The sequence below is a fragment of the Marmota monax genome, unplaced genomic scaffold, assembly GCF_021218885.2.
Source record: "Marmota monax isolate L192 unplaced genomic scaffold, Marmota_monax_Labrador192_F-V1.1 WCK01_AAM20220418_F8-fsc00128, whole genome shotgun sequence".
NCBI lineage: Eukaryota > Metazoa > Chordata > Mammalia > Rodentia > Sciuridae > Marmota > Marmota monax.
The window spans coordinates 1,416,049-1,442,766 of NW_026693452.1; the positions used below are offsets into that span (position 1 = coordinate 1,416,049).

The 26,718-nt window shown below is 34.5% G+C and overlaps 1 protein-coding gene across 13 annotated transcripts in view; it reads right to left on the reverse strand.

Moving 5' to 3' along the window:
• The window catches only part of Ptpn13 (protein tyrosine phosphatase non-receptor type 13), a 204,266-nt gene that overhangs the window by 81,280 nt on the left and 96,268 nt on the right, over positions 1–26,718 (reverse strand). For 11 of the 13 annotated variants that reach the window (XM_046457591.2, XM_058583408.1, XM_058583409.1 and 8 more), the window contains 3 exons: positions 15,990–16,085; positions 14,826–14,919; positions 7,718–7,940 (listed from right to left, as the gene is read on the reverse strand). In XM_046457591.2, the coding sequence (XP_046313547.1) occupies positions 7,718–7,940; positions 14,826–14,919; positions 15,990–16,085 (413 nt within the window). The remainder of the gene's footprint in view (positions 1–7,717; positions 7,941–14,825; positions 14,920–15,989; positions 16,086–26,718) is intronic. The other 2 variants (XM_046457594.2, XM_046457592.2) reach the window with 1 other exon arrangement.

Below are 26,718 nucleotides of genomic sequence, written 5' to 3' on the forward strand. Positions count from 1 at the left end.
CAGGACCGGATGGGTACACAGCAGAGTTTTACAAAACCTTTAAAGAGGAACTAATACCAATACTTTTCAAGCTACTTCAGGAAATAGAAAAGGAGGGAGAACTTCCAAATTCATTCTACGAGGCCAACATCACCCTGATACCTAAACCAGACAAAGACACTTCAAAGAAAGAAAACTACAGACCAATATCTCTAATGAACCTAGATGCAAAAATCCTCAATAAAATTCTGGCGAATCGGATACAAAAACATATCAAAAAAATTGTGCACCATGATCAAGTAGGATTCATCCCTGGGATGCAAGGCTGGTTCAATATACGGAAATCAATAAATGTTATTCACCACATCAATAGACTTAAAAATAAGAACCATATGATCATCTCGATAGATGCGGAAAAAGCATTCGACAAAGTACAGCATCCCTTTATGTTCAAAACTCTAGAAAAACTAGGGATAACAGGAACATACCTCAATATTGTAAAAGCAATCTATGCTAAGCCTCAGGCTAGCATCATTCTGAATGGAGAAAAACTGAAGGCATTCCCTCTAAAATCTGGAACAAGACAGGGATGCCCTCTCTCTCCACTTCTCTTCAACATAGTTCTCAAAACACTGGCCAGAGCAATTAGACAGATGAAAGAAATTAAAGGCATCAAAATAGGAAAAGAAGAACTTAAATTATCACTATTTACAGATGACATGATTCTATACCTAGCAGACCCAAAAGGGTCTACAAAGAAACTATTAGAGCTAATAAATGAATTCAGCAAAGTGGCAGGATATAAAATCAACACGCATAAATCAAAGGCATTCCTGTATATCAGCGACAAAGCCTCTGAAATGGAAACGAGGACAACCACTCCATTCACAATATCTTCAAAAAAAATAAAATACTTGGGAATCAACCTAACAAAAGAGGTGAAAGACTTATACAATGAAAACTACAGAGCCCTAAAGAGAGAAATAGAAGAAGATCTTAGAAGATGGAAAAATATACCCTGTTCATGGATAGGCAGAACTAACATCATCAAAATGGCGATATTACCAAAAGTTCTCTATAGGTTTAATGCAATGCCAATCAAAATCCCAACGGCATTTCTTGTAGAAATAGAGAAAGCAATCATGAAATTCATATGGAAAAATAAAAGACCCAGAATAGCAAAAACAATGCTAAGCAGGAAGTGTGAATCAGGCGGTATAGCGATACCAGACTTGAAACTATACTACAGAGCAATAGTAACAAAAGCAGCATGGTACTGGTACCAAAACAGGCGGGTGGACCAATGGTACAGAATAGAGGACACAGAAACCAATCCACAAAACTACAACTATCTTATATTTGATAAAGGGGCTAAAAGCATGCAATGGAGGAAGGATAGCATCTTCAACAAATGGTGCTGGGAAAACTGGAAATCCATATGCAACAAAATGAAACTGAATCCCTTTCTCTCGCCATGCACAAAAGTGAATTCAAAATGGATCAAGGAGCTTGATATCAAATCAGAGACACGCCTTCTGATAGAAGAAAAAGTTGGCTACGATCTACATACTGTGGGGTCGGGCTCCAAATTCCTCAATAAGACACCCATAGCACAAAAGTTAATAACTAGAATCAACAAATGGGACTTACTCAAACTAAAAAGTTTTTTCTCAGCAAAAGAAACAATAAGAGAGGTAAATAGAGAGCCTACATCCTGGGAACAAATCTTTACTCCTCACGCTTCAGATAGAGCCCTAATATCCAGAGTATACAAAGAACTCAAAAAATTAGACAATAAGAGAACAAACAACCCAATCAACAAATGGGCCAAGGACCTGAACAGACACTTCTCAGAGGAGGACATACAATCAATCAACAAGTACATGAAAAAATGCTCACCATCTCTAGCAGTCAGAGAAATGCAAATCAAAACCACCCTAAGATACCATCTCACTCCAGTTAGATTGGCAGCCATCATGAAGTCAAACAACAACAAGTGCTGGCGAGGATGTGGGGAAAAGGGTACACTTGTACATTGCTGGTGGGACTGCAAATTGGTGCAGCCAATTTGGAAAGCAGTATGGAGATTTCTTGGAAAGCTGGGAATGGAGCCACCATTTGACCCAGCTATTCCCCTTCTCGGTCTATTCCCTAAAGACCTAAAAAGAGCATGCTACAGGGACACTGCTACATCGATGTTCATAGCAGCACAATTCACAATAGCAAGACTGTGGAACCAACCTAGATGCCCTTCAATGGATGAATGGATAAAAAAAATGTGGCATTTATACACAATGGAGTATTACTCTGCATTAAAAAATGACAAAATCATAGAATTTACAGGGAAATGGATGGCATTAGAGCAGATTATGCTAAGTGAAGCTAGCCAATCCCTAAAAAACAAATTCCAAATGTCTTCTTTGATATAAGGAGAGTAACTAAGAACAGAGTAGGGTCGAAGAGCATGAGAAGAAGATTAATATTAAACAGGGATGAGAGGTGGGAGGGAAAGGGAGAGAGAAGGGAAATTGCATGGAAATGGAAGGAAACCCTCAGAGTTATACAAAAGTACATACAAGAGGAAGTGAGGGGAAAGGGAAAAATAATACAATGGGGACAAATGAATGCCAGTAGAGGGGGCAGAGAGAGAAAAGGGGAGGGGAGGGGAGGGGAGGGGGGATAGTAGAGGATAGGAAAGGCAGCAGAACACAACAGACACTAGTATGGCAATATGTAAATCAATGGATGTGTAACTGATGTAATTCTGCAATCTGTATATGGGGTAAAAATGGGAGTTCATAACCCACTTGAATCAAAGTGTGAAATATGATATATCAAGAACTATGTAATGTTTTGAACAGCCAACAATAAAAAATTAAAAATAATAATAATAAAAAGTTTTGGCAAGGATAGAAAAGCTGGAACCATCATACACTGTAAAAAGTACAGTTTCTTGGGAACATAATCTGGCAGATCTTCCAAAGAGTAAACACAGTGTTTACTCTAAGACCCAGAAATTTACTCCCAAGTATATGTACCCAAGTGGTATGAGAACATGTGTCCATACAAATCTCATATATAAATGAACAGAGTGTCATTATTCATGACAGTACAAATGTCCATCAACTCATGGATAATTATAATTTGGAAATAAAGAATAATGAGGTACAGATTGAATATCCCAAATCTATAGTTGAAAATAATACAAAATCCAACTTTTTGAGTGCCGACATGATGCCACAAGTAGAAAATTCCACACTTCCTCATATGATTGGTCACAGTCAAAATGCAGGTGCATTTGAAAAGTGTATAAAGTGCCTATGAAATATAAGTGAATTTCATGTTCAGACCTTAATCCCATTCCCAAGAAATCTCATTACATGTAGCAAATATTCCAAACTCCTCTGGTAAGGGATACTCAACTTGAAACTGATATAGGCTTTAATGTGATTGAAGCTTGGGAACATGATAAGTGAAAAAAGCCATTCACAAAATACTACATGATACGTGAGTCCATTTACCATAGATCTTCATTATTTGTAGATCCCATATTTGCAACTTGTCCTAATCAGTGAAATTTATTTGTAAAGCCCACATTAATACTCTCAACACTCTGACAATCATTTGTCAACATGCTTAGAGCAGAAAAAGACCTGAGTTATCATTTAAATGAAGTGAAACAAAGCATCTTTCCAGTTCTTATTTCAACCCTCATGGTGTAAACAGGTGTCCATTTCACAGTCTGCTTAGTATGGGTTTTTCTTATTTTTTATGGTGATTTCACTGTTTAAAGTGCCCCAGAAGCATAGTGCTGTCTAGTGTTCAAAGCACAAGAATACTGTGATATGCTAATGAAGAAATTACATGTGTTAAGAAAGCTTCATTCAGGCATGAGTTTACAGGTATTGGTTATGAGTTCTTAATGAGTTGACAATATATATTAAGATGCCTTTAAACAGAAGTATACTTAAAACAAGTATATGTTTTGATTGGTTGATAAAAATGTGACCTGAAATTTTCTGTAACCCCAAACTTTTGTTTCTCCTATAAGTAGTGATTTGGTATTGAATAATTCTGAAAAACTTTATAGGATGTCAGTACCTTGAATAACAAGAATCAACTATTGTGAAATATGATATATCAAGAAATTTGTAATGTTTTGAACAACCAACAAAAAAAATTAAAAAAAAAAAAAGAATCAACTATGTATGAAATAACCAGAATAGACAAGTTAATATAGACAGACAGTAGATTAGTCATTACCAAAGATAGGAGATGGGATAGGAAATGGGGAATGAGTGCTGATGAACACAGAATTTCTTTTTAATGTAATGAAAATGTTCCAGAAGTAAATATGATAGTATATTCACAAAGGTGTGCAACTAAAAACCATTGGACTTTATGCTTTAGAATTTTATGATAAGTGAATTTAATCTCAAAGTTCTTTATTATAAATAAAGACATTTGGAAGAAATGGATAAATTTTTACTGTAATTGGATAATAGATGATATAAAATTATTGTTAATGTGTGTGATATAAAACTATGGTTAATTTTCAATGACAGGATGGTAATAGTATGATTTTTGTATAAAATGTCTTTCTTTATTAGGAAATGTTTGTTGAGGTATTGGGAAATGTATCAAGTCTCGAATTTCAAATGATTCCAGAATTTGTTTAAGACAAGAATGAGAGAGAAGTAAATATGGCAAAATCATAGAAACTACATAGAAAATTTTTTGTGTGTATGTATTCTTTAAAATTTTTAAATAAGAAGTTGAGTGGAGAAGACTTTGAACACTCAGCATTGAAAACATATCATTTGTTCTTCTAAGTCATAGACCTGCTTAGTGTTATTGTGCTGGTTATAAGAGAAAACAAGAATGTACCATGAATACTAAATGCACTTATTATGCTATAAAAAGAACATTAAAGCCAGGAAAAAGCAAAAAAAAAAAAAAAAAAAAAAAAAGATTCAGTTTAACATTGGGGCTGGGGTTGAGGCTCAGCACTGGCCTAGAACATGTGAGGCACTGGGTTTGATCCTCAGCACCGCATAAAAATAAATGAATAAAATAAAGGTATTGTGTTCATCTACAACTAAGAAAAAAAATTTTTTAAATTAGTTTAATATTGTTAATCTATGAAGTGAGTGAAGAGAATCTCATTGTTTTAGAGAGTGATATTTAATCTACATCCAATGCGTCAAAGTTAATAAACATCTATCTTGTGACTACAACATCTATCTATCATCCATATCTTAATCATGTTGTTGGAACCTTGCAATGCTGCACTTATTTGTTTTAAATAGTGACAACTAAGGACAATATGGAGATCACATAGTCTCTGACCCACATAGATGCTCCCAACAAGAAAATATCTTAGGAAATGGGAGGACTCAAAGGAAGGGGGAAAGTGGAGCCTATACTCTGAACTCAATCTAGTGTTTCCTTTCTTTTCTTATATATCCAGGACTTTAGCCAAGAGGGGAACACTGATTTAGGAGATAAAAAAGTTAAACTCCAGGTGGGAGCAGAATTGAAAATAGTCTGAAAGATTATGTCTGAGGCAAAAGGCTAAAGGAAAGTAGGGCCTTGAGGTTGAATACAGGAGGTGTATGTGTGTATATATGCATTTGTCTGAACTAATGGAGTTTCCGAGAGTTTTGTTTGTCTTGGTTTCTTCTTTGCATTTTGTTTTATAGCTCACTTGGTTGCCTGGTGTTGGAATTCTGTCCAATTAACCGTGTGGAACATGTGACACATACAATTTAAGTAAAAGTTTAACATTAAGGGATCATTGATAGTCACGGGAACATTAGTACATACTTTAAAGAACAGAAACAGAGTAGAAAAAATGAAAATGGTCTGCCATGGGAAACAGCATCTAGTAAAGATCAACTAGGGTAATAGGGTAGAAGCTAGTTAAAATGTATTTGCACCAAAAGGTGAATAGAAAAAAATGAAATGTATGTTTTGGGAAAGAATGCTAATTCAATCGTGAAGTTATTCTTCTACACACTAGTACTCCTTTTCTGCCTCAAAAATATAACTGTGATTTTTTTCAGAGTAAAAACATTATGTGGTCTTTTAATAACCAGTAGTTCAAAGTATCTAATCATTGATACAGTATGCTTCTGGTGAAGATATGTTTGCTTCAAAATAATGAGAAATCAATTGCCTAAAAAGGAAACACAGATTTTTAGATAATACACAATAGTGGCTTACTGTAAAAACACAATAATTTCTGAATTACACCAAATGAATCAAAGCTCTAAATTACTTCTCTAAAACCATAGTTTAGGAAAAAGGTATGTATATGTGTGTGCCCTATATGCTGCTGACTGAATTATTATATTGGAAGCCCAAACTATTTATATGGTGCCCTAATTATTACCTAGTTTTAACAAAGATATTGGTTATAATGATAAATTAATAAAGCCTTCCTTTTGGCTTAAATTCAGTTATATCTATTGGAACCTAAAAACTTTAAAATTAGGCAATGTCTTAAATTACAGTCGAATTCCACATCCCCCCCCCCTCAAAAAAAAATTAGTGCTGGATGTAGTTCAGTGGTAGAATCCTTGTCTAGTATGTGCAAGGCTCTGAATTCATTTCCCAGAACTGAAGGGGGAAAAAAAAACTATAAAATGAGAACAATGAGGCAAAAAGAAGTTCAAAATTTTATATAAAGTCTTATAACAGATAAAGAATATAATTAAAGTTTTCTAATTTGTAATTCAAAGTGATTTTTCACCACCCAATATTATTTCTACTCCTTAGAATACTATAAAGGAAATTTGAATTCTATCAACTTAAATGTGCTAAGATAATTCTTTGGGGAAAAAATGATGAATCTTTGAAGCAATCAACGAAAGGAAAGAAGGAAGGAAGGAAGATTAAAAACCAAAAAAATAGAATACAGTAACATATTTTCTTAGTAAATTTTTCTTAAAAATTCATTATTAACTGTATCACCTTTATTAATATTTAGTTTGCTTTTAAAGAATTATTTTTAAAATTACATACAAATGAGATACTACCTCACTCATCAAATTGGTGATTGATTGACTTGGCTATTCTACTTGAAGGAAGTTATCTACAAAGATTTAGCCATAGGGTTATAAACACAGCAATGATAAGTTATAAACATTTTAAATGTCCAATAATTGGAAATGTATTCAAGAAATTATAACACCCAGTAAAGACACATGATAGAGTACTTCATAGCACTAACAATAATATTACTGAAGTTATAAAATGTCCACAATATTATATGAGAAAAGAAGACAATGTTCATTTTGAGCTCATGTTGATAAAAATATATTTAAGGGCATATGTTTAAAGAAAACTACCCCAAATTGAAGAATATATATACACCTTTAAAAAATCACCCCAATGAGATACGAGATGCAGACTTGCTCCCTCCTTCCTTTGGATATTTTAATGTGAGGATGTAGGATGCTTGCAGCTAATGTGGTTATCTTTTGACCAAATGAAATATTGCCAAAATTAGTAATCCCAATGGAAACTAATATGGAAGGTCAATTTCATGCACAAGAAACTTTTAAACGTTACCTATTAGCAATTTTTTTTTCTTTTTTAGTTACATATGACAGTGGAATCCATTTTGACATAATTATAAAAGCATGGGATGTATCACATAGCAATTTTTTGAAGTACTTTCCCTAACAGTTCTCTGAGAGCAAGTTTAGACACAGTAACCTGAGAATCAACATACCCTCAGTTTTCTCTGGGTCATGGCTGTTTCTAGGGCAATTTCTCTTAATGGATCCCTGGTGATGTCTAGCATGGAAGCTTTGATTGTGTCTCCTGGATACAGGCTCAATCGAGACTGTCTAAGGGCCATTCTGGCCTGCAGCTGCATCATTTCTTCTTCTTGCCGTTTTAACATGATCTCTTGATTAATTAAGTTGCCTTCAAGGGGTGTTTCATATTGTCTGCTAAACAGAAGAGAGAAGAAAAAAAAGTAATGGGAAGAAAACAATTGTTTTAAGGCTAATGGGAAAAAAAAGTTCACATTAAGTATCAAGAATTTAAACAAAGTTCATAACCCAATTGAGTCAAATGTATGAAAGACGATATGTCATGAGCTTTGTAATGTTTTGAACAACCAATAAAAAAAAGAAAAAAAAATAATTTAAACAAATTTTATCGTTTTCATCTTGGAAGAATCTCTGCGCTACACAGTGTGACATATGTATGGTTTTGTGTGTGTGTGTGTGTGTGTGTATGTGTATACACACAGAGAAGAGAGTCTGCTTCCTAACAAAGTACTCTTAAATCCTTTGTGATTTCCTTAGGGTCTGGAGGTGATCACAGAATGTTTTGTTGTAATATTTGGTCTTTGACCCTGGTTCTTGTCATAGACCTTCTAAAATCCTCATAATTTCCTGGGTGATAGGATCGTCTTTGGTTTCTAACACAGAGCTCTTACATCCCTTGGAATTTCCTCGGTGATGAAGCATCTTTTATTCTAACAAGAAATTCTCTGTGGGATCCCAGATAGCTTCAGGTGAGGGTTGGTCTCCCCAAAGGGAAGCCTCAATTAGAAACCTAGAACTTTCAGTCCCAGCCCCCATCAGCCTCTTGGGAAAGGAGATGTCCTGAAGACTGAGTTAATAATCAGTCATGCCCTATTTAATGAAATCTCCAAAAAGCCCCTCCGTAATTCTAGCAAATTATCAAACCTGAGAAGGCGGCTGTGGAAATCCCAGATTTACAGCTGGTCAGTTAGAAGTACAGAAAGCCCAGGGGGCTGTGAGCTGAGCCTTTAAGTTGTGGGATCTTATGCCAACACCAAGGACATAGTGTTGAGGTTGAATTAAACTGTAGGACACTCAGCTAGTGTCTGCAGAGTTGTAGAACTGGTTGCTGAGTGAAGAAAAACCCACATACTTGGTGTCAGAAATATTCTGTGGGTAGAAACAGATTATAGCAGACAGTAACACTCGGTTGTACTTTAACGCATTGCTATAATGCTGTCTTATTGGGTTAGATCTGTTTTCCACCTCTTCTCTGAACAGTCCAGCATACTCTGAAGACTGCCTCTCCTGTAGTTCCCCTGTTTAATTCTTATAGACCTAAAAAAAATTGAGACTTTGAAATGGAAAAAGAGTCTCCTGAATTCTTATTTCAGCTTCCATACCTTTGTGACTCTTCCTCCAATGGCGCCAACTCCCCTCAGGTGCATATTGTGGAATCATAACATCCACTACTCTGCTGTCTAATCTAATTTATTGCGTTATTGGCTATTCCCCCTTATTAATCAAAGACTGAAGTGCCTGATTCAGTCTTTTTTTAAAATTTTTTTATTGTTGGTTGTTCAAAACATTACATAGTTCTTGATATATCATATTTCACACTTTGATTCAAGTGGGTTATGAACTCCTTTTTCTCAATCACTAGTCCTATCATTACTCTTGGTGGTGATAAATAGATTTAGAAGTCTTCTAACATTCTGGCCTCTTTCCCATCTCAGCTGGCAACCTACTCCTATGGTCATGCTGGCTATTAAAAATAAACACGCCACCTCCAAGGTTTCCTATTTCTTGTGTCCCATGCACTATATAATCTTATGTTTGTAGTACAGCCCATCTAATAACCTTCTTCAAATAACTCATGGACTCTAATCAATAATTTTAGCTCACTAATCATACCACTTTCTTTTATCTCTTTTAAAGGCTATTACCTTTCTCTTCCTTTTATGTTCAATGTTAAAAATCACTCATTTGCATACAACCTCAATACTCATGTAACTGCACCACCAAGTTGACTGATCTCTTGTGCCCTGATCATACCTTGATGACTCATTTTCTTACAGAATTTTTTATATCTTGTTTTACCTCTTTTTTTTCAAAGCTCCAATATTCTCTTCTTCCTCTCTCAACTGATGACTTTTCCTCACTTTTATTTGAAATAAAAATCAGTGAGAGTGTTCTACGTGGATGTTAATATATACCTTAAACTAACATTTCTAAGACCAAATTCTTGATACTTTTTTCCTACATCTATCCATTTTTCAATCATTTACTAATCGCTTGGGACATAACTTGGCATCATTCATGTTTTTTCTTTCTTATACATTCCATATCTAATTGAGCAGCAAATCCTGAAGTCAGAACCTGGAAAATATCCATATCTGACTTTTCATCATCACTAAAACCAAATCTGTATTACATTCATCTCAAATAGATATAAATGTCTCTGGACAGGTAATTTACTCCTACAGTCTATTCTACAGAGTAATCCCTTTATACTGTAAATTAGATCATGGCCCTTCATATTTTTAATCAATGGCTTCCTATTTACTTGGAGCAACAGCTAAAGTACTCAATTTCGCTTCTGTAGCCTGATCTGAGCAGGGTCCTGAGTCCTTGGTTACCCTCCTTGGTTACAATGTCCTTCATGTACTCTGTTGTATTCACACTGCCCTTTTTGCTATTCCTTTAATGTGTAATACATATCCCATATCTTAGCCCCTCTGTACTTGCTATTCCTTTTGTCTTGAACATTCTTCTTGCTAGTATCTGCACGGATCAATTCTGTACTTCAGCTTTCTATTCAGCCACCCCTTAAGAGAGATGTTCTCTGATCATACCATTTATGCAAAATATAGGGGATAATATATTCCCTATTCCATTTGTCTACTTTATGTTTCTTCAAAGTAACTATTACTAAATGACAGAGATTTATGACTTTTATGGTTTATTGGTTATCTCTCACCTCTGAAACATCTCTCTGAAGGAGTTTTTCTGTGTTGTTTACAACTTCAGCACCTAAAACAATCTAGTGTGTGGTGAATGCTGGATAATTATTGCTGAGTGAATGACTGAGTATAATCCTATGGTTCACCCAAACTTGGGGGCCAAAAGTAATAATAAAAACTGGAATTCATATATTTTAATTCAAACATGGTATTTGTATAAAAATATTGGCTTCTCAAATTATTTTATACCAGAGCTACTCACAGTTAGTAAAAATGATTATCATTTTATCTCTTCCAACAGAATATCTGGTAGAAGTTTTCATAAGGACTGAAATATTTGAGATACGAAAAACAAAAACAAAAACAAACAACCCCAAAAATCGAGAAAATCAGTTTCAGTGTAGAATGAATAACTAGGTTATTTGAAATCAGGATACAAGTTACCTCAACAAGTAAATAGGCACAGAGCAGTGGGAATGTTCTACATATAAATTGTACTTCAAATGTTAACACATAAAAAGGCTTAGAGATGTTCTTTGGAAACATCTTTTTGGGTCACTGAAAGACACTTTTGATAACTTGGAATCCAAAATTTTCTCATTCTGCAGCATCTGACTCATAATTTCCTGCTAATCTCCCCCCACACCCCCAACTCCTTGATAGAAGCCAATAATAGTGTCTGAATCTGTTTTGCCATTTCTTTCTAGCTAAAGGGAATGGAATTTTTTTTAAAAAGGGAAACATGCAACTCATATAAATACAGTACTGTCTGTAGATCTTACAGATATGTGACCTCAAGAACAAAACAGGAGCTCCCGCTTGTGCACCAGCATGTTGAGGATATTTATCAAAACCTTTGTACACATTCAGTAAATTATGCACTTGCATAAGAAATTTAGACAGCATTTTAGTTAATGGTGTACTTTTTTGGGCAGGAAAAGTATGAAATTAGTTCAAAGAAGTAGAGTTCAGCAACTGGCACAAAACAACACACACACACACACACCCCAATCCACTTGCCTTGGAGATAGTTTTCTTTTACCTAGAGCTCAATCTAACTCAGATGCTATGAACACCCTATGGGTTTTCCCATAAGTCATGAAACAAAAGAGAGCTTATCTTTAAAACATGAAACTGACAAGCTAAGGTAGCCTTAATGTTAAGGTTTTCTTAAATAAAGTCTAGAAATGGTCAAAACTAAGATTCTTTTATAACCTTGACACTTCTGAGGTTCTTTATTAAGAAAAATAAAATACAAAAGGATTTAATTTTGTTTTGAAGGGATATATCTTTGACAAATGAAAAGCAAAACATGAACACATAATTTTCAATAATTTTTCCAGTTATCATCTCTATTCCTCCTTCTTACAATCTAGCTAAAAGGGCAATAATACTATTTATAAGTTTTCTCCAAGTCAGAAATAGAAAAGAGTAGATTCTTAAAAAAAAAAAAAAAAATTATTTCTCAACACTGAGCTTTGTGCAATTCAGTGTAGACTTTTTTTTGTTTTCTTTTAGGTGGACACAATATCTTTATTTTATTTTTATGTGGTGCTGAGGATTGAACCCAGTGCCTCATGCACGCCAGGCAAGCACCACATCCCCAGCCCCTCAGTGTAGACTTCTTAATGTCTGTTCATCCCCAAATGCTTTTGTGTCATTAAGAAAATGTGTAATATCAGTTGGGCATGGTGGCACACACCTTAAATACAGCCTCTCAGGAGAATGGTGCAGGAGAATCCCAAGTTCAAAGTTAACCTAGACAACTTGGTGAGGTCCTATCTCAAAATAAAAGGGCTTAGGATGTAGATCAGTGGCATAGTATTTGCCTAGCATGCATGGTTTCAATTCTCAGTGCCACCAAAAAATAGATAAATAAATAAAAAGGGTGGGGGTAGTAGAATATCAAGATATCAAGTACAAATCTTTGTTTCCTACCTCTTAGTTCAAAAATCATCAAAATGAGTTTAACACAACAGGAATATAAAAATGCTATTATCCAAGCATAATGTTGCTTTAGGTAAATACTTATGAGAGCTTTTCTCAAAGGAAATAAGACTTTGGAGGGGGGCGGGTAGTAGAGATTGAATTCAGGGGTGCTTTATCACCAGACTACATTGCCGGCCTTTTAAATTTTTTTATTTTGAGACAGGGTCTCACTAAGTTGCTTTGGGCCTTGCTACTTTGCTACACCTGGCCTTGTATGTGCCATTGCAACAAACTATTATAGGCTATTTTTTTAAAAAAAAGATATACAAAACAAAATAAAAATAAATAAATTTAATAAGTACTGGTACATAATTAAGGGATAATTTAGTGCAGTGAATTTAATTACTTAAACTAAAAACTGTGGATTACCTGTTTTTTTATTGCTTCTTTTTAAATTTGTTCTAATTAGTTAATTACATGACAGTAGGTATATTGCTTCTTTTTTTAAAAAAAATTATTTATTTTAATGAGTTCTACAGGATAGTACAATGCATTTATGCACTTTAATATGTCATACATAGATGGGATATGATTTCTCATTTTTCTGAGTGTACATGTTGTAGAGTCACATTAGTCATGCAGTCACATACATAAAGTAATAATGTCTGTTTCATTCTACTATGCTTCCTTTCCCCTCTCCTCCCTTCGCTTCCCTCTACCTAATCTAAGGTAATTCCATTCTTCTCTAGTGTCACCTTCCCACCCCTTATTGTGAATTAGCATCCACATATTAGAGAAAACATTCAGCCTTTGGTTTTTTGGGATTAGTTTATTTTTAATCACATGGCAAGGGTTACCTTGTCTACTATTAGTTTATACCTGTGAATCTATTTTGGAGAATTAAGGAGTTAAGGGGCAAGTTTTTGTTAATTTCCAAATGATTCTCTTATATTTGGTAGCACTGGAGCCTAAAAGGATTTTTATACTTTAAGAGTAAAGTATGTCCAGGTATAGTGGTGCAAGCCTATGATCCCAGTGGTTTGGGAGACTGAGGCAGGAGGATCATAAATTCAAAGCCTGCCTCAGCAACCTAGTGAGGCCCTAAGCAACTTGGCAAGACCTGTCTCAAAATAAAAGTTAAAAAGGGCTGGGGATGTGGCTCAGTGGTTAAGAGACCCTGGGTTCATTCTCTGGTAGCGCGCACGTGCACATACACACACACACACACACACACACACACAAAAGAGTAAATTCTGAAGCAACTTCTAGATCTCTAATATCATATTACAAATTTGAAATAAATTCCATTAACAACATCTTTCTATAAGGGATCTGCATACACATGACAGTGATATATAGCAACATATTCACTACCGGCTTGATACCTTTCAGTTCAAAGAAAGCAAATTAATACATAGTTATAATACAACCATCTTAAGACTAGCACAAATAATACTAACACCCTGTAAGAAATTTACCAAGTTATTTCAGTATGAAAATGCTTAAAAAAATACAACCTCTTTTAAGCCAGTGGATAATTAACTTTTTATATAATAGTTTACTTAGTAGTACTCAACTCATTATTCATTCAACTAATTCTCACTGAAAGCCTGCTGGTGGAGCCTATTCCAACCTTCCAAAAGAAGTATATTCTTTTAGAAATGAAGATTTATTATCTTCTTACAGATTTTTGTTTTTTTCAATGCTGAGGGTTAAAACCAGGGGTGCTTGAACACTAAGCTGTATTCTTAGCCCTTTTACTTATATTTTGAGAGAGGGTCTCATCAAGTTGACCAGGCTGGCGCTGGATTTGTGATGCTCCTGCCTCAGCCTTCTGAGTAGATGGGATTTCAGGCACGTGACACCAAATCAGCACTTCTCACAGATTTTTAATGCTGTACCTTGACTTTCTTTACTGTTTTGTATTCATATAGATAACTTAAAAAAAAAAAACAAAAACTGTAACCGATGAGAGCCAATCCTGATTCTAAAAGAGTCCGATGCCCTGTCTTTCACAGTATTAGATGAATTCCTGAGAAACTACAGAGAAGGGAAACTAAGGGAAAGGAAGAACAAAGAAAAATGAACCAAAATAAGAGTAAATAAAAAAAAAATTTAAAACAAGACAATAATAAAAATATCTGTTACTGGAAACGTATTATTACTCGATTTTCCCCCCACCCCAGCATACCTTGGTCTCTGTGACTGGCCTTGAATTGGGGTTTCATCTACTCCTGGGAGACAACCGCTGGATTCAAACCTCTTTGAAGCTTCACTTCTTCTCACTAATTGTGAGTAAAAAATGATAAATAATAATAATAATAATGGCTTAGGTGATAAAAATATAAAAGTAAACTTATCTAATACTCAAGCATTAAGCAGACATATGATAATTTGTATAAACCTGTCTCCAATTATATATTTGTGTACTTGGCTTCTCTGGAATTGAACCTTTGGTTGTTTACTCCTTTGTACGCACCTAACAGAATTATGCATAGCATAACTGCCTGTTGATGATGCTTATATAGCACTTGCTCAAGATTTACATGTTCATTTGATTCTCACAACAAAACCTATGAGATATATACTATCATAGTTCTAAAGGAATTAAAACAAAAACATTAGAAAACAAATTTGTGAGTAATACCACAGAAAATTTTTTTTAAAAGTTTAATCTTGTAGGACTAGCACATGTATATACTCCACCTACATTTATATCAGAAGCACTTCATATTTTGAAGTCACAGATTCATTCATTTGTGGTAAAAAGTATAGGCTTCTCTCACCACCCTCCAAATCATATATACAAAAAGGTTTTAATGTGAATTTATTTTTTAACTAAAAAATAAATATTTAAAAAAATGACTCTTAAAATACAACAATCAGAAAATTATAACCCAATTTAAAAATGGGCAACAGACTTAAACAGACATGCTATTAATGAAGAAGTGAAAATGGCCAATAATAATATGAGAAAATGCTATGCATAGTACTTCATTATGAAATTACAAATTAATATATCAATGTGACATACCACTACACGCCTACCTGAATGGCTAAAATCCAAAATACTAAAGATACCAAATGCTGGGAAGGATGTAGAGCAACAGGAACTTTTATATAAAATTTGTCATCACATTAATGACATGGTACTAAGCTCTTCTGGCATGTCTTGTTAAAGATATGAGCTCCCCTCTGTGTGATGAAAATGAATGCACTATTTTTGATATTAAAATGAGTAAATGGCAGAGTTTTACAATTTTTAATTTTTGACAACTTTTATTTCAACATAACCAAAAAAGATTCATAATTGTGGTTTCTTAAAAATATTTTGCTTGTTTCAGATAACTCTTACCTTGCCTGAAATCTGAATCGGAGGAAATAATAGATGGACTTTCACTGGAGGTATTAAAAATGTCACTGTGGTAAGTTTTGTATCTTCGCACTGGTTCTAAAAGAATTAAAACAAAAACATTAGAAAGCAAATTTGTGAGCAATACCACAGAAATTTAAAAAAATAAGTTTAATCTTATGGGACTAGCACATGTATATAGCCTGCTTCAAATTTACCAATGGCAGGAGAGCATTCAAACATTGAGGTTCTAATTTTGAGATGGTTTGGCATACTGGTTAAGAGCATGGACTACAGAGCCAGACTGCTTGGGTTTGAAACGTTGGAGAGTAATTTAATCTCCCAGTGACTCTCCCCTTCCCCTCACAAACAAGGGATACCATGATAGTATACATCTCATAGGTTTTGTTGTGAGAATCGAATGAACATCCAAGAAATCTTGAGCAAGTGCTATATAAGCATCATCAACAGGCAGTTCTTAATTCTGTTATATATGCATAATTCTGTTAGGTGCTTACAAAGGACTAAAAACCCAAAGACTCAATCCCAGAGAAGCCAAGAACACAAATATGTCATTGGAGACAGATGTTTCATTCCACTAGAAGCACTAAGGCTAGGGGTACTGCATAGATTTTGTAGATTATGTCTTGTATAAAGAGGTAGGGCTCAGGGGCAAGTGTGAACAAAAATCTAAATACTTCCTTCTAAACACCCATCCCTTCTTCTTCATCTCCACCGTCTCTACGATTGAGCACTATTTATCTCATGTCTGGACTATTGTATGTCTCCCAAATTCCCTTGTTGCAGTCTTGCTCCTCTCATGATAATTCACATTACAGAGAATGAACTTTCCAGAACTGAAAATCTGAGAACACCACTATCTCTTAAACTCCTTCAAACTAGAGTCCTTTATACTCAGCTAAGGAATTTAGCTTGGTATAAAGGCTTTCATAACCTGCTCCCCACCTACATTTATAGCAGACGTACTTCATATTTTGAAGTCACAGATTCATTTGTGGTAAAAAGTAGACTTCTTTCACCACCCTCCAAGTCACATATACAAAAAGTTTTTAATGTGAACTTAAAATCTAGATTCAGGTAAAAGCCTCATTACCATCCACTTACCCAAAGTCTGCACTCATGTCACAGAATGTGCAGATAACCAAAAGTATAAATAAACTTTCAGATTCTTTCTTGAAAGACATTGCTCTGTTAGAAGTTCATTTCCCTTCTTTACCTTTTACCTAACGCCTTCTTTTTTTCTTTTGAGAAGCCTCACCTTCTCTTGAAAAGCCTTGATTAGACACTGTTTCTCTTACTTCCATATTACCTTATACTTAACTAATTAAAACTGCACCACTATCTAGTAGTTCTCTGTCTACTTGTTTGCTTCCCTTACCTAAATTATAAGCTCTCTGACAAAAAGGATTTTGTCTTTTTTAGATGAACCACTAGTATTTACCATGTTCCTTCCTGGTGCATGGCAAGCACAAAATACTTTCTGAACAGATACTTGAAGGTCATAGAAGGTCAAAGGACTAGACAGTGAGAAGTTGAGAAAAGGAATATATTCTTTCAAGTTTGAGGATTTGGAAGAGGAAAGGCAAAAACACAAAAAGTTATTGGAGTCTTCTTGGCACAGTGGGATGTTTGTGCATGATTTCAGGCAATGGAAAATAATTTTGTTGGGTGGGGGAGTCTGAAGTTACAAATGGTAGCAGGAATAAAAGTGCTAAAGGAAAACAGGAGATAGAAAAAAGAGCACACCTGGGATGGTTAGTTTGGCAAGAAGGAGAAAACCTTTTCTTCTTGAAAGAAATAGTGGACAAGGGGAAAAACAGAGGAAATCCCCAGATACTCATATCAGAAAATTGCCTGGTAATAAAAATTGAATCATTTCCTGGGAGCATGATTTGCTCAAAGCTTGAAAAGAATAAAGAAATGATGTTGTGAAGAATGGGAAAAGGGTCAGAAAAAAACACATGAAATCTTTCATATGGCCCCAAGAATTTAGGTAGACCAGAATGCATCAATTTTAGTGGAACCAGTCAGAATTGTTCTGTGGCTTTTTCTTGGTGTTGTAGAAAATAGCCCATGGGAAATTCCTAGAACCAAGGACATAGGAAGTATGGCAGCAGGTAACCAAGTTAGGCAAGGGATTCTTTTTTTGGTAGTCTGCAAACTTGACCACAGGACTTCACACAATGAAATATTTCTTATGCTAGAAGGTGTTTATGAACAGTGTTAAAAGAAAAATGAATTAATGAACAAATGAAATGGCCAAAAGACACCACAGGAACCAGGCTTGTGGAACTAGGATGGAGATGATGGGCTGGGAGAACTGAGAGGGCCTACTGAGACAAGAACAAGAATCTTGCTAAGACAGAGCTTTAAAGAAATGGGAGGAGAAGGATGGATGACTGGCCGTGGACTTGAAGGAATGGGGAAGTTGTACATCTTTCCTACAATGTTTCCCTGGAGGACTAGACATAATGAAGCAAGCTGTTACTTAGTCCAGCTCTGTGTATGGTGAACATGAATATCAAGCAATATCATCATTAATGGAAAGAGTCTTAGAATTGAAAATGAAGGTATTTACCAGTACTTTTTTCCTAAATGATTATATTCTACCACAGAGTAGATTCATGGTTATTAAGTCATTTTTCAAATCCTATGGTTCAATATGAACGTGACTTGAAAGAACTGTGGAGGGCAAAAAACAGCAATTTCATCTAATACCACTTTATATTTAATAGTGTAATATATTATATTCAAGTTAATAGTTCCTATATTATATACAAGTTAATAGTTCCTTAGCAAGAACTGTTTTTTTCAAAGGGGACCAAAGTACGTTTGTTGTATTGTTACAGAACCTCAGTGCTACTGTTTTGTGGTACTTTTTCAAGGAAAAAACCAAACTACAAACACAGAATTGCAATTTTAGGACAGTAAAACACAACAAGGTCAGGGAGAATACCTAAATTTAAAGAGGCAATGTTTTTAACCCTGTACAAAGGAAAATAGGAAGTCATAATAAGCCTATTCAATAAACCGAGTAGAGTCACTTAGATGTTACACCTTGCGATAACAATTTCACACTCCATATTAAACAATAAACAAATTTACTATTTTGTAACTATTTTGGCAAAGTGGGTGTAAGATCATAAATAATTTTTAATCTGATTTCCATTCTTTGTGATGCTTTATAATTGTTCTTATATTGTTTAATGTGTCCATATTTTTTTTTCTCTTACTAGTCTATGTTTTCTCTTTTTCTTCAGTTTGCCGACACTATTGGCAACTTTTTTCAATCTCTGGGTTCTTTCTGTAAGACAAATAAATATAACTTTGGTAAATTCCTCTTAAAATTTTAACAGTAAATCATCTTCCCTGGATGAATATTAGTCTATAAGTGTTGTTCTCAGCATCACACTTTGGGGGAAGGAAGCATTATGTTATGAGGCTTTATAGGTTTATTCTCATACAGGACTAGCACCCTAAAACATGAAATAGAGGACTAGCTTTGCCTATTAGGGGTAAGAAGACTTTTTTCTTCTCCAATATTAGGGAAGGGTAGAAGTATCTAGTAAGAATTTTTCTTGTGAGTTTCTTGGAGTGTATCTTTTAAAATGTTGTTACCCATGTTCCTTTCATGTAATAATATGGCAGGTATAACAAGATTAAAATTTCCAGGCAATATTTATTACTCAGTCATGCTAATAAAAATGTTATAATTAGATTAAAATTCTAAGTCAAATTTTACTATTCAGTCATGCTTACAAAAAATATTAGCCCAAGTAAGCATGGGGTTTCTGTTTTTTAACTAAATAATAAATTTAACTTTTCCAGGAATTATTGTAAAATTATGTTTTACCAATACCATCTTGCACTGTCATATATGGAGAATCACACTTCCCAGTCTTACAGACCATTTAGGCAGGAATATTTCTTGGCTCTGAGATGACTTACATATAAAGGCTTCTAGTAGGCACTAACCAGATAGGAGGGGTAGTGGTTTTCTTTCTCTGTTCTGGTCTGCAGAAGAAAAGTAATACTTAATTTTTAATGAAGTTTCCTAACGTTATTAGCAACTTTACTTTTTGGAGGATCCAGACATCTCAAATAAGTTTTCTGTCTATATTTGAATGTAAAATTCTAGCATTTCACATTTGATTTGGATCCCAGGAATGTGGTATAAACCAGGTGATTTTTAAAAGACTGATTATTATGAAAACTTCCAAACATACACAAAAACAAATAGTATAATAAATCTTCTTGTACCCATTTCCCGCTATCAACAAAACCTGGTGATGATTATTTTAGCTGAAAAGTGTTAAGACTATTTTTTCAAACCAAAAAGGTACATCTGCACACTTACAGGATATTAGAAAGCTTTTTGAATGGTAAATTTTAAAATTATATGCAATGAATGTGCTAATAATATCTAAATATACATTATACAATATGCACATATGACTGCCTTCATTGCAACATTATAACTATACTAGGAAATTTTTTTAGCTTTCAACACTTTCACCATTACAATTGCAGAACTAAATGTATTTGCCTTTTGTAGGATAAAATTAGCCTCAATTTCTAATTCACTGGCTTGCAAACTTGTGTGTTTGTGTTTGTGTGTGTGTGTGTGTGTGTGTGTGTTGCTGGGAACTGAACTCAGGGCCTCGTGCATGCTTGGCAAACACTCTACCACTGAACTACATCCCCTGCCCTGGTTAGTTCATTTAGTACATTTGCAATGTACAAATAATGACACTAGTGTCTGTTTGTCCTGATTGTTCCTCATTTCATTAGACAACTTCCTTCTTTTGTGTGGGGCTACAGGGGATTGAACTCAGGGGCACTCGACCACTGAGCCACATCCCCAGCCCTTTTTCTTTTTTGTATTTTATTTAGAGACAACATTTTATCCTACTGAAAAACTAGCTTTTATTGTTAACATACAAATTAAGTTAATATAATAGTAGAGTCGACGAGAGTTTTGTTCAGAGGATAAGGTTATAATTAAAGGATCATAAAACATTTGTTAGTTTCCATACCTTATATTCTGCAAAAATAGGATGTTCTTTTTTAAAAAAGGTGGGGTTTTTTTAGTTGTAAATGGACACAATACCTTTATTTTGTTTTATTTTTATGTGGTGCTGGGATCAAACCCAGTGCCTCACACATGCTCAGCAAGCACTCTACCACTGAGCCACAACCTTGGCCCAAATAGTATGTTCTTAATTGTGATAAAATAATACTAGAAATTAAAGGATCTCTTTAATTTTCAGAAGTATACATCTATTTATAGTTATTTAAGAATTTTCTATCCAAACATTAATTCTTTAAGCTGTTCTTTAGTATTCTTTTCATTCTCTCATGACTATTCTACAAAATACTTTTTATAGGAAATATATTCATGAATGTTTTATGCATTTATATGCTCACACAGTCCTGATCTGGCGCTTCTAAAGAGAAGAAATGGTAACATCTATCTTGGCTTATGCTTTGTCAGAAGTTCTTGACAAATAAGAGTCACAAATTCCATTACCATATAACACACTTAGCCTTTGAACACTAAAATTGTGGCATGTGATAATGAACAAAATGCTTGCTTTTTTTGTGTATATTTGAGTGTGCTGGGGTTGGTTTGAAAGGGCCTTGGGCTTGCTAGGCAAGTGTTCTAGCAATTAGTTACATCTCCTGCCCTTTTATAAAATTTTGTTTTGAGATAGGGTCTTGCCAAGTTGTCCAGTCTGCCATTGAATTTGGGATCCTTCTACCCCAGCCTCCAGAGAAGCTGGGTATGGGATGTATACCACCACATCCAGCTAAGAACATGATACTTTAAATGTTTGGGACATCAGGCTCCCATTATGAAGACTTGCATAATATTCAGGGCTTACATAGAGCTATTTCAATATACAATCTTCAGATTAAAATAAATACGAACCAGCACAAACTATAATCTAAAAAACACCATTTACAAGTGACACATATTCAAGCACAGACAAGTAATATGCAGAGTGCAACTCAGTCAATTGCAACAACAGGCATTAAATAACCACTTTTAGCTTGTCATGACTCAAATGACAGATATAGGTTTCAAAGACAAATGAGCTAAAATAAATATTTTAGTAGTTCAGTACCTAAAACACATTTAAAACCTCACATCTTTAAGAATATGGACCCTATTAAATAGAATACTTCAATTTTCAAACAAAGCAGAGAAATGTAAGTGATATCACCATGTATTCATATGTTGAATGTTCTCTCTGCTTCCTTTTCAGGGGATTGACTTCTGGAGAGTTGAGATTGCACCTTTTATATGTTCTCCAGAGCCCATTATATTCTATATTAAGCATGTTGTAATCAATAGAATATATTCTCAAATTCCCTGAGAGCTAGATGTGGTGAATATGACTTTTAACTTAGAGGAACAGAGCTCATGCCAGTATGAATATATACAAGTGAGAAAGGGGATATGGAGAAATACTCTATTAACTAGAAATCACTCTGCATGTGTGAAACTTGTGCAGAGGTAGGAACAGCAAACAGTATAAACAGCCTCCATTTCCCCCAATGGGGGTCCTTTGTGACATAGCATCAACATACTTGGATCATAACTTGAATTTAGGCTTACTGAACAACCCTTTTAACTCCTCCAGGATTCTCTGTTGTTCTGGTGGCACGATGTCTTCTAAAATTTTTAAAAGACTACAGAGTTCAATCGAAAATGGATTACATTTGCTGTTGGTTGTTCAGCCTTTAATTGACAAGAATGATTTTACTCATTGGACAAAATGGGAAAAGGAGGAGGTGGATTTCTCTTCACTATATGTATAAATGACCAGAAAATATTATTGCATCCCATAGCACCACTGAGTAAACTAAAGTTCTTTAACAGCTACATTGTAATACTCAGATTATATTAACAAATACTTATTTAGTTCCATGTCAGGTGTAGTACAGATGCCAGGGATACCATTATGAATTAGATCATACCAAATTTTTGAGATCTGTAGGAGTAACAAACTCTTCAAAAGAAATAATTTCAATTGAAAAACATAGACCATTATCCTAAAGTGGGAAGATGAGAGAAAGATTCCTGAACTCGGCAAGACCTGACAGCTTTGGAAGTTTCAAGGAGGGATGGCTACATGAATAAAGGCATGAAAATATAAAATGACCATTAAATAGGTAGACAGGTAGGTAGGTAGACAGATATTTCTTTATACATTCCTACCTACCTACATTAATTTATTTATTTCTCTATATAGACATACAAAGAGGTGGGCAGCATGGATTGAGGGCAATAAGGAGGGGAGAAGGGAATGAGAATGACAAATGCAAAAGGTTGAGAATGGAGAGATGCTTTCATGGAGAACCTTAAGTATGATGATTTAAGGGGCTAGCATTTTAGCTTAGTCAGGTGATGGAATATTAAATGTTGGCAGCAGAGAAGTGTTTGCTTGGCAGACACACAAATTGTTATGACACAGAAAGAACTCAGATGAAATGAGAAAAATGTTTCTGTGGGTTAAAACTGTTGGGTCTTGGGGCTGGGGATGTGGCTCAAGCGGTAGCACGCTCGCCTGGCATGCGTGCGGCCTGGGTTCGATCCTCAGCACCACATACAAACAAAGATGTTGTGTCCACCAAAAACTAAAAAATAAATATTTTTTAAAAATTCTCTCTCTCTCTCTTTTTAAAAAAAATCATTATCTTAAAAAAAAAAACTGTTGGGTCTTTAAAATTGCTATGACATCCATTACTAGTAAGATCCATCTACAATTTTTCTTACAACATATAAATCTACACTTCTCACAAGACGGCTATGTCAAAGTCAAACTGGATCTATATGAATCACGCTACAAGAAGATTTAAATTAGGTTCCTACTTCCAACAAAATAGGATATTATTTCTATGAATCTGAAATCCATTATTATGTTGTTATGAATGCAAATACTAGAAAGTTTGCACTGGTTTCACTGATTTCCTTAGTGTTTAAAATGCAATGTTACCTTTTCCACGTGGAGAAATTAAGAGGAGCAAATGTCTTTTGTCAGTTGTATTCTTTTTAAAACTAATGAACAAATTACTGCTTACCTCTTCTCATATGCTCTAGAACCCATTTTTCCTCAATTGAGTGTTGGTATTTTATTCTAAATTCACTTTATATAGGAATCTGTACTATCTTATATTTTGTCAGTAGCTAATTTAGCGGTGTAAATTTAAATAAAGTAAAATAGTTCCTCAGTTGTACTAGCCAAACTGCAATTGTTTAATAGCCACAAGTGGCTAGCAGCTACTGAATTGGACTGTGCAGATACAGAATATTTCCTGCACTGAATAAGTTCTATTGGACAATGCTTGTCTAAAATATAAATCTCATTATCATCACCTTGGAAATACAGAAGACACTGATTTTTTTTTTCTGACCAAAATGTTGATTCTATCTATAATAGTGGTTATTTAAATATACAAAATGTTTCTATATTTAGTGGTATAATTGTCCTTAATACTTAAAGTGCACTTAATATTTGACTAATAACACATAAAATTCCTGCTTATTGGTATTTACTTCTTGGGAACTGATATGAATGAAATAGAAAATGAATAATAAAATTATTTATTTTGCTCATTGAGTAATCTAAATAATAATAAGATCATATTTCTTTTCCTTTCCTTTATTTTCTGTGTGCTACCAAAGGGAAATAAGGTAAAGAAATAAAAATTAAAATGGTTCATCTTTAGCAGTTTTAGATTAAAAAAAAAGCGATAATTTTGGATAAAATATATCTGTGTTCATGGGAAGTACATAGCATTTATAAATTTATCCCCCCACTTTTTAAAATGTAATTTCTACTTTTCATAATGAAACATTTAAGTGCCTCAATAATAGGAAAAGGCTTACTATACTTAAGTTTTTACATATTCTAGTTTCTCAACCAGACTTCAAGCTGTATTCACAGGACTTTCACAGAACAGCAAAATTAGGCTTGGGCTAGATGTCAAAATTAAATAGTTTTCCTTCTTGAAAGAAGGAAAACTATTTAATTTTGAGTTGAAGTAGATTGACTAACATCTCATTAAATAAGTAATATTTAACCTAGTCACTTTTATATAAAATAATTTTATCTGTCCTTCACAATTTCCTTTATGGTACTGTATTGTGCAGAAGGCAGAGCAGTTTCAGCTGTTGGAAGCCACAATGCTATTCAAGGTCCCCACCCAGGGTGTGGAAGTCCTATTCATACTATACTCACAGTACTGGTTCCAAGTCAGTCTCTCATAATGAGAAATCTACTGCCAACCACAGAGCAATGGGTAGGGTGTGCATGGTAATACATCACAAGAGAGACAGGAGCATTTGTCAGACACTCCTGTGAGAAAACAGACAATTTCTTAGGTATTGAGATGCAGTAGAATGAGATAGAAAAGAGAATGCTGGGAATAAAGAAGAAAGGAAAAACAAACAAACAAAAAAAAAAAAAAAAACAGAATAGCAGAGTCCTATATGCTGAGGTGGAGAAAAAGTGAAATTAGGAAAATAAAGCAAAGAGAGGAATGATATCCAGTGTTAAAACTTATTTCCACAAAAGAAACCGAAGTTCTATTTCTTCCTGTTCTTTCCCTACTGCTTTATATAGAGATCTGAATGTTTAACTTAATTTAATAATCATAATAATTACAACAAATAATAATCATAAATTTTTAAATTTCTAATTTTACAACTTCAAATACAATTTCTTTCCTGGGATCTTTCTTCCTTACTTTCCCATTCTGTTCCCAAGGAAGTCAGAGCACTCAATGTCAATTACTGCTTTTTGATAGTTTACTCCCTTACCTCATTAGCCATAGGTGAGATGGCATACACCTGTAATGCTAATGGCCCAGAAACTGGAGCAGGAGGATCACAAGTTCAAAGCCAGCCTCAGCAACTTAGTTAGGCCCTAAGCAATTTAATTTGAAATAAAATATAAAAACAGCTGGAAATGTAGTTTAGTGGTAAAGATCCTACCATGGTAGAAACCCATCAAAAGCAATCACAATAGAATATGCAATATAATGAAACTTCATCTTAACCCCCTGTACAGTTTGGTTACAAAAATATCTCATTTTTAGCTTTTATTTTATAACCCTACTTGTTTCACTGTGTTAAAAATTATATAATGTTACTGAGGAGAGACCTAAGGGGCTTATTTGGTGGTTAGGTGAATGTCCAATTTCCCAAGCAGTAAAACAATCTTCCCAGCAATGTGTCTGAAATGCATCTGGTCTCTTTTTTGAAATCAGGATAGCAGAGTGGAAGAATTTTATAACAGGGCTCAAGAGACCTGAATTAAAAATTTAGCTCTGCTATGAATTATGTATCTCCTTTGGCAAACTAGTCTACCTTTCTGAGTTGTTTGGCTTAAATGGTCATCAGATTCCTTCCAGTTCCAAACTCCATGATTTTAAGGTCTGGTCTCCCCTGTGCCAGTTGGTTGGTTGATGTCAGCTGAGAAGATGCTATAGAGGTGATTTAGTTAAAGATTCTTTTCAAGAGTGGTGTGGGAGTGGGAGTCCTATTCATACTATACTCACAGTACTAGTTCTTGGGCTAAGGAAGGGGCTATACATCTAAGGTTAAAGGAGACATCTTGAGCATCCAAGAGAACACACTGAAATATTTTAATTTCTTTTCTTCTGATTGATACATTAAATCACTGAAAAATAGAACACATCT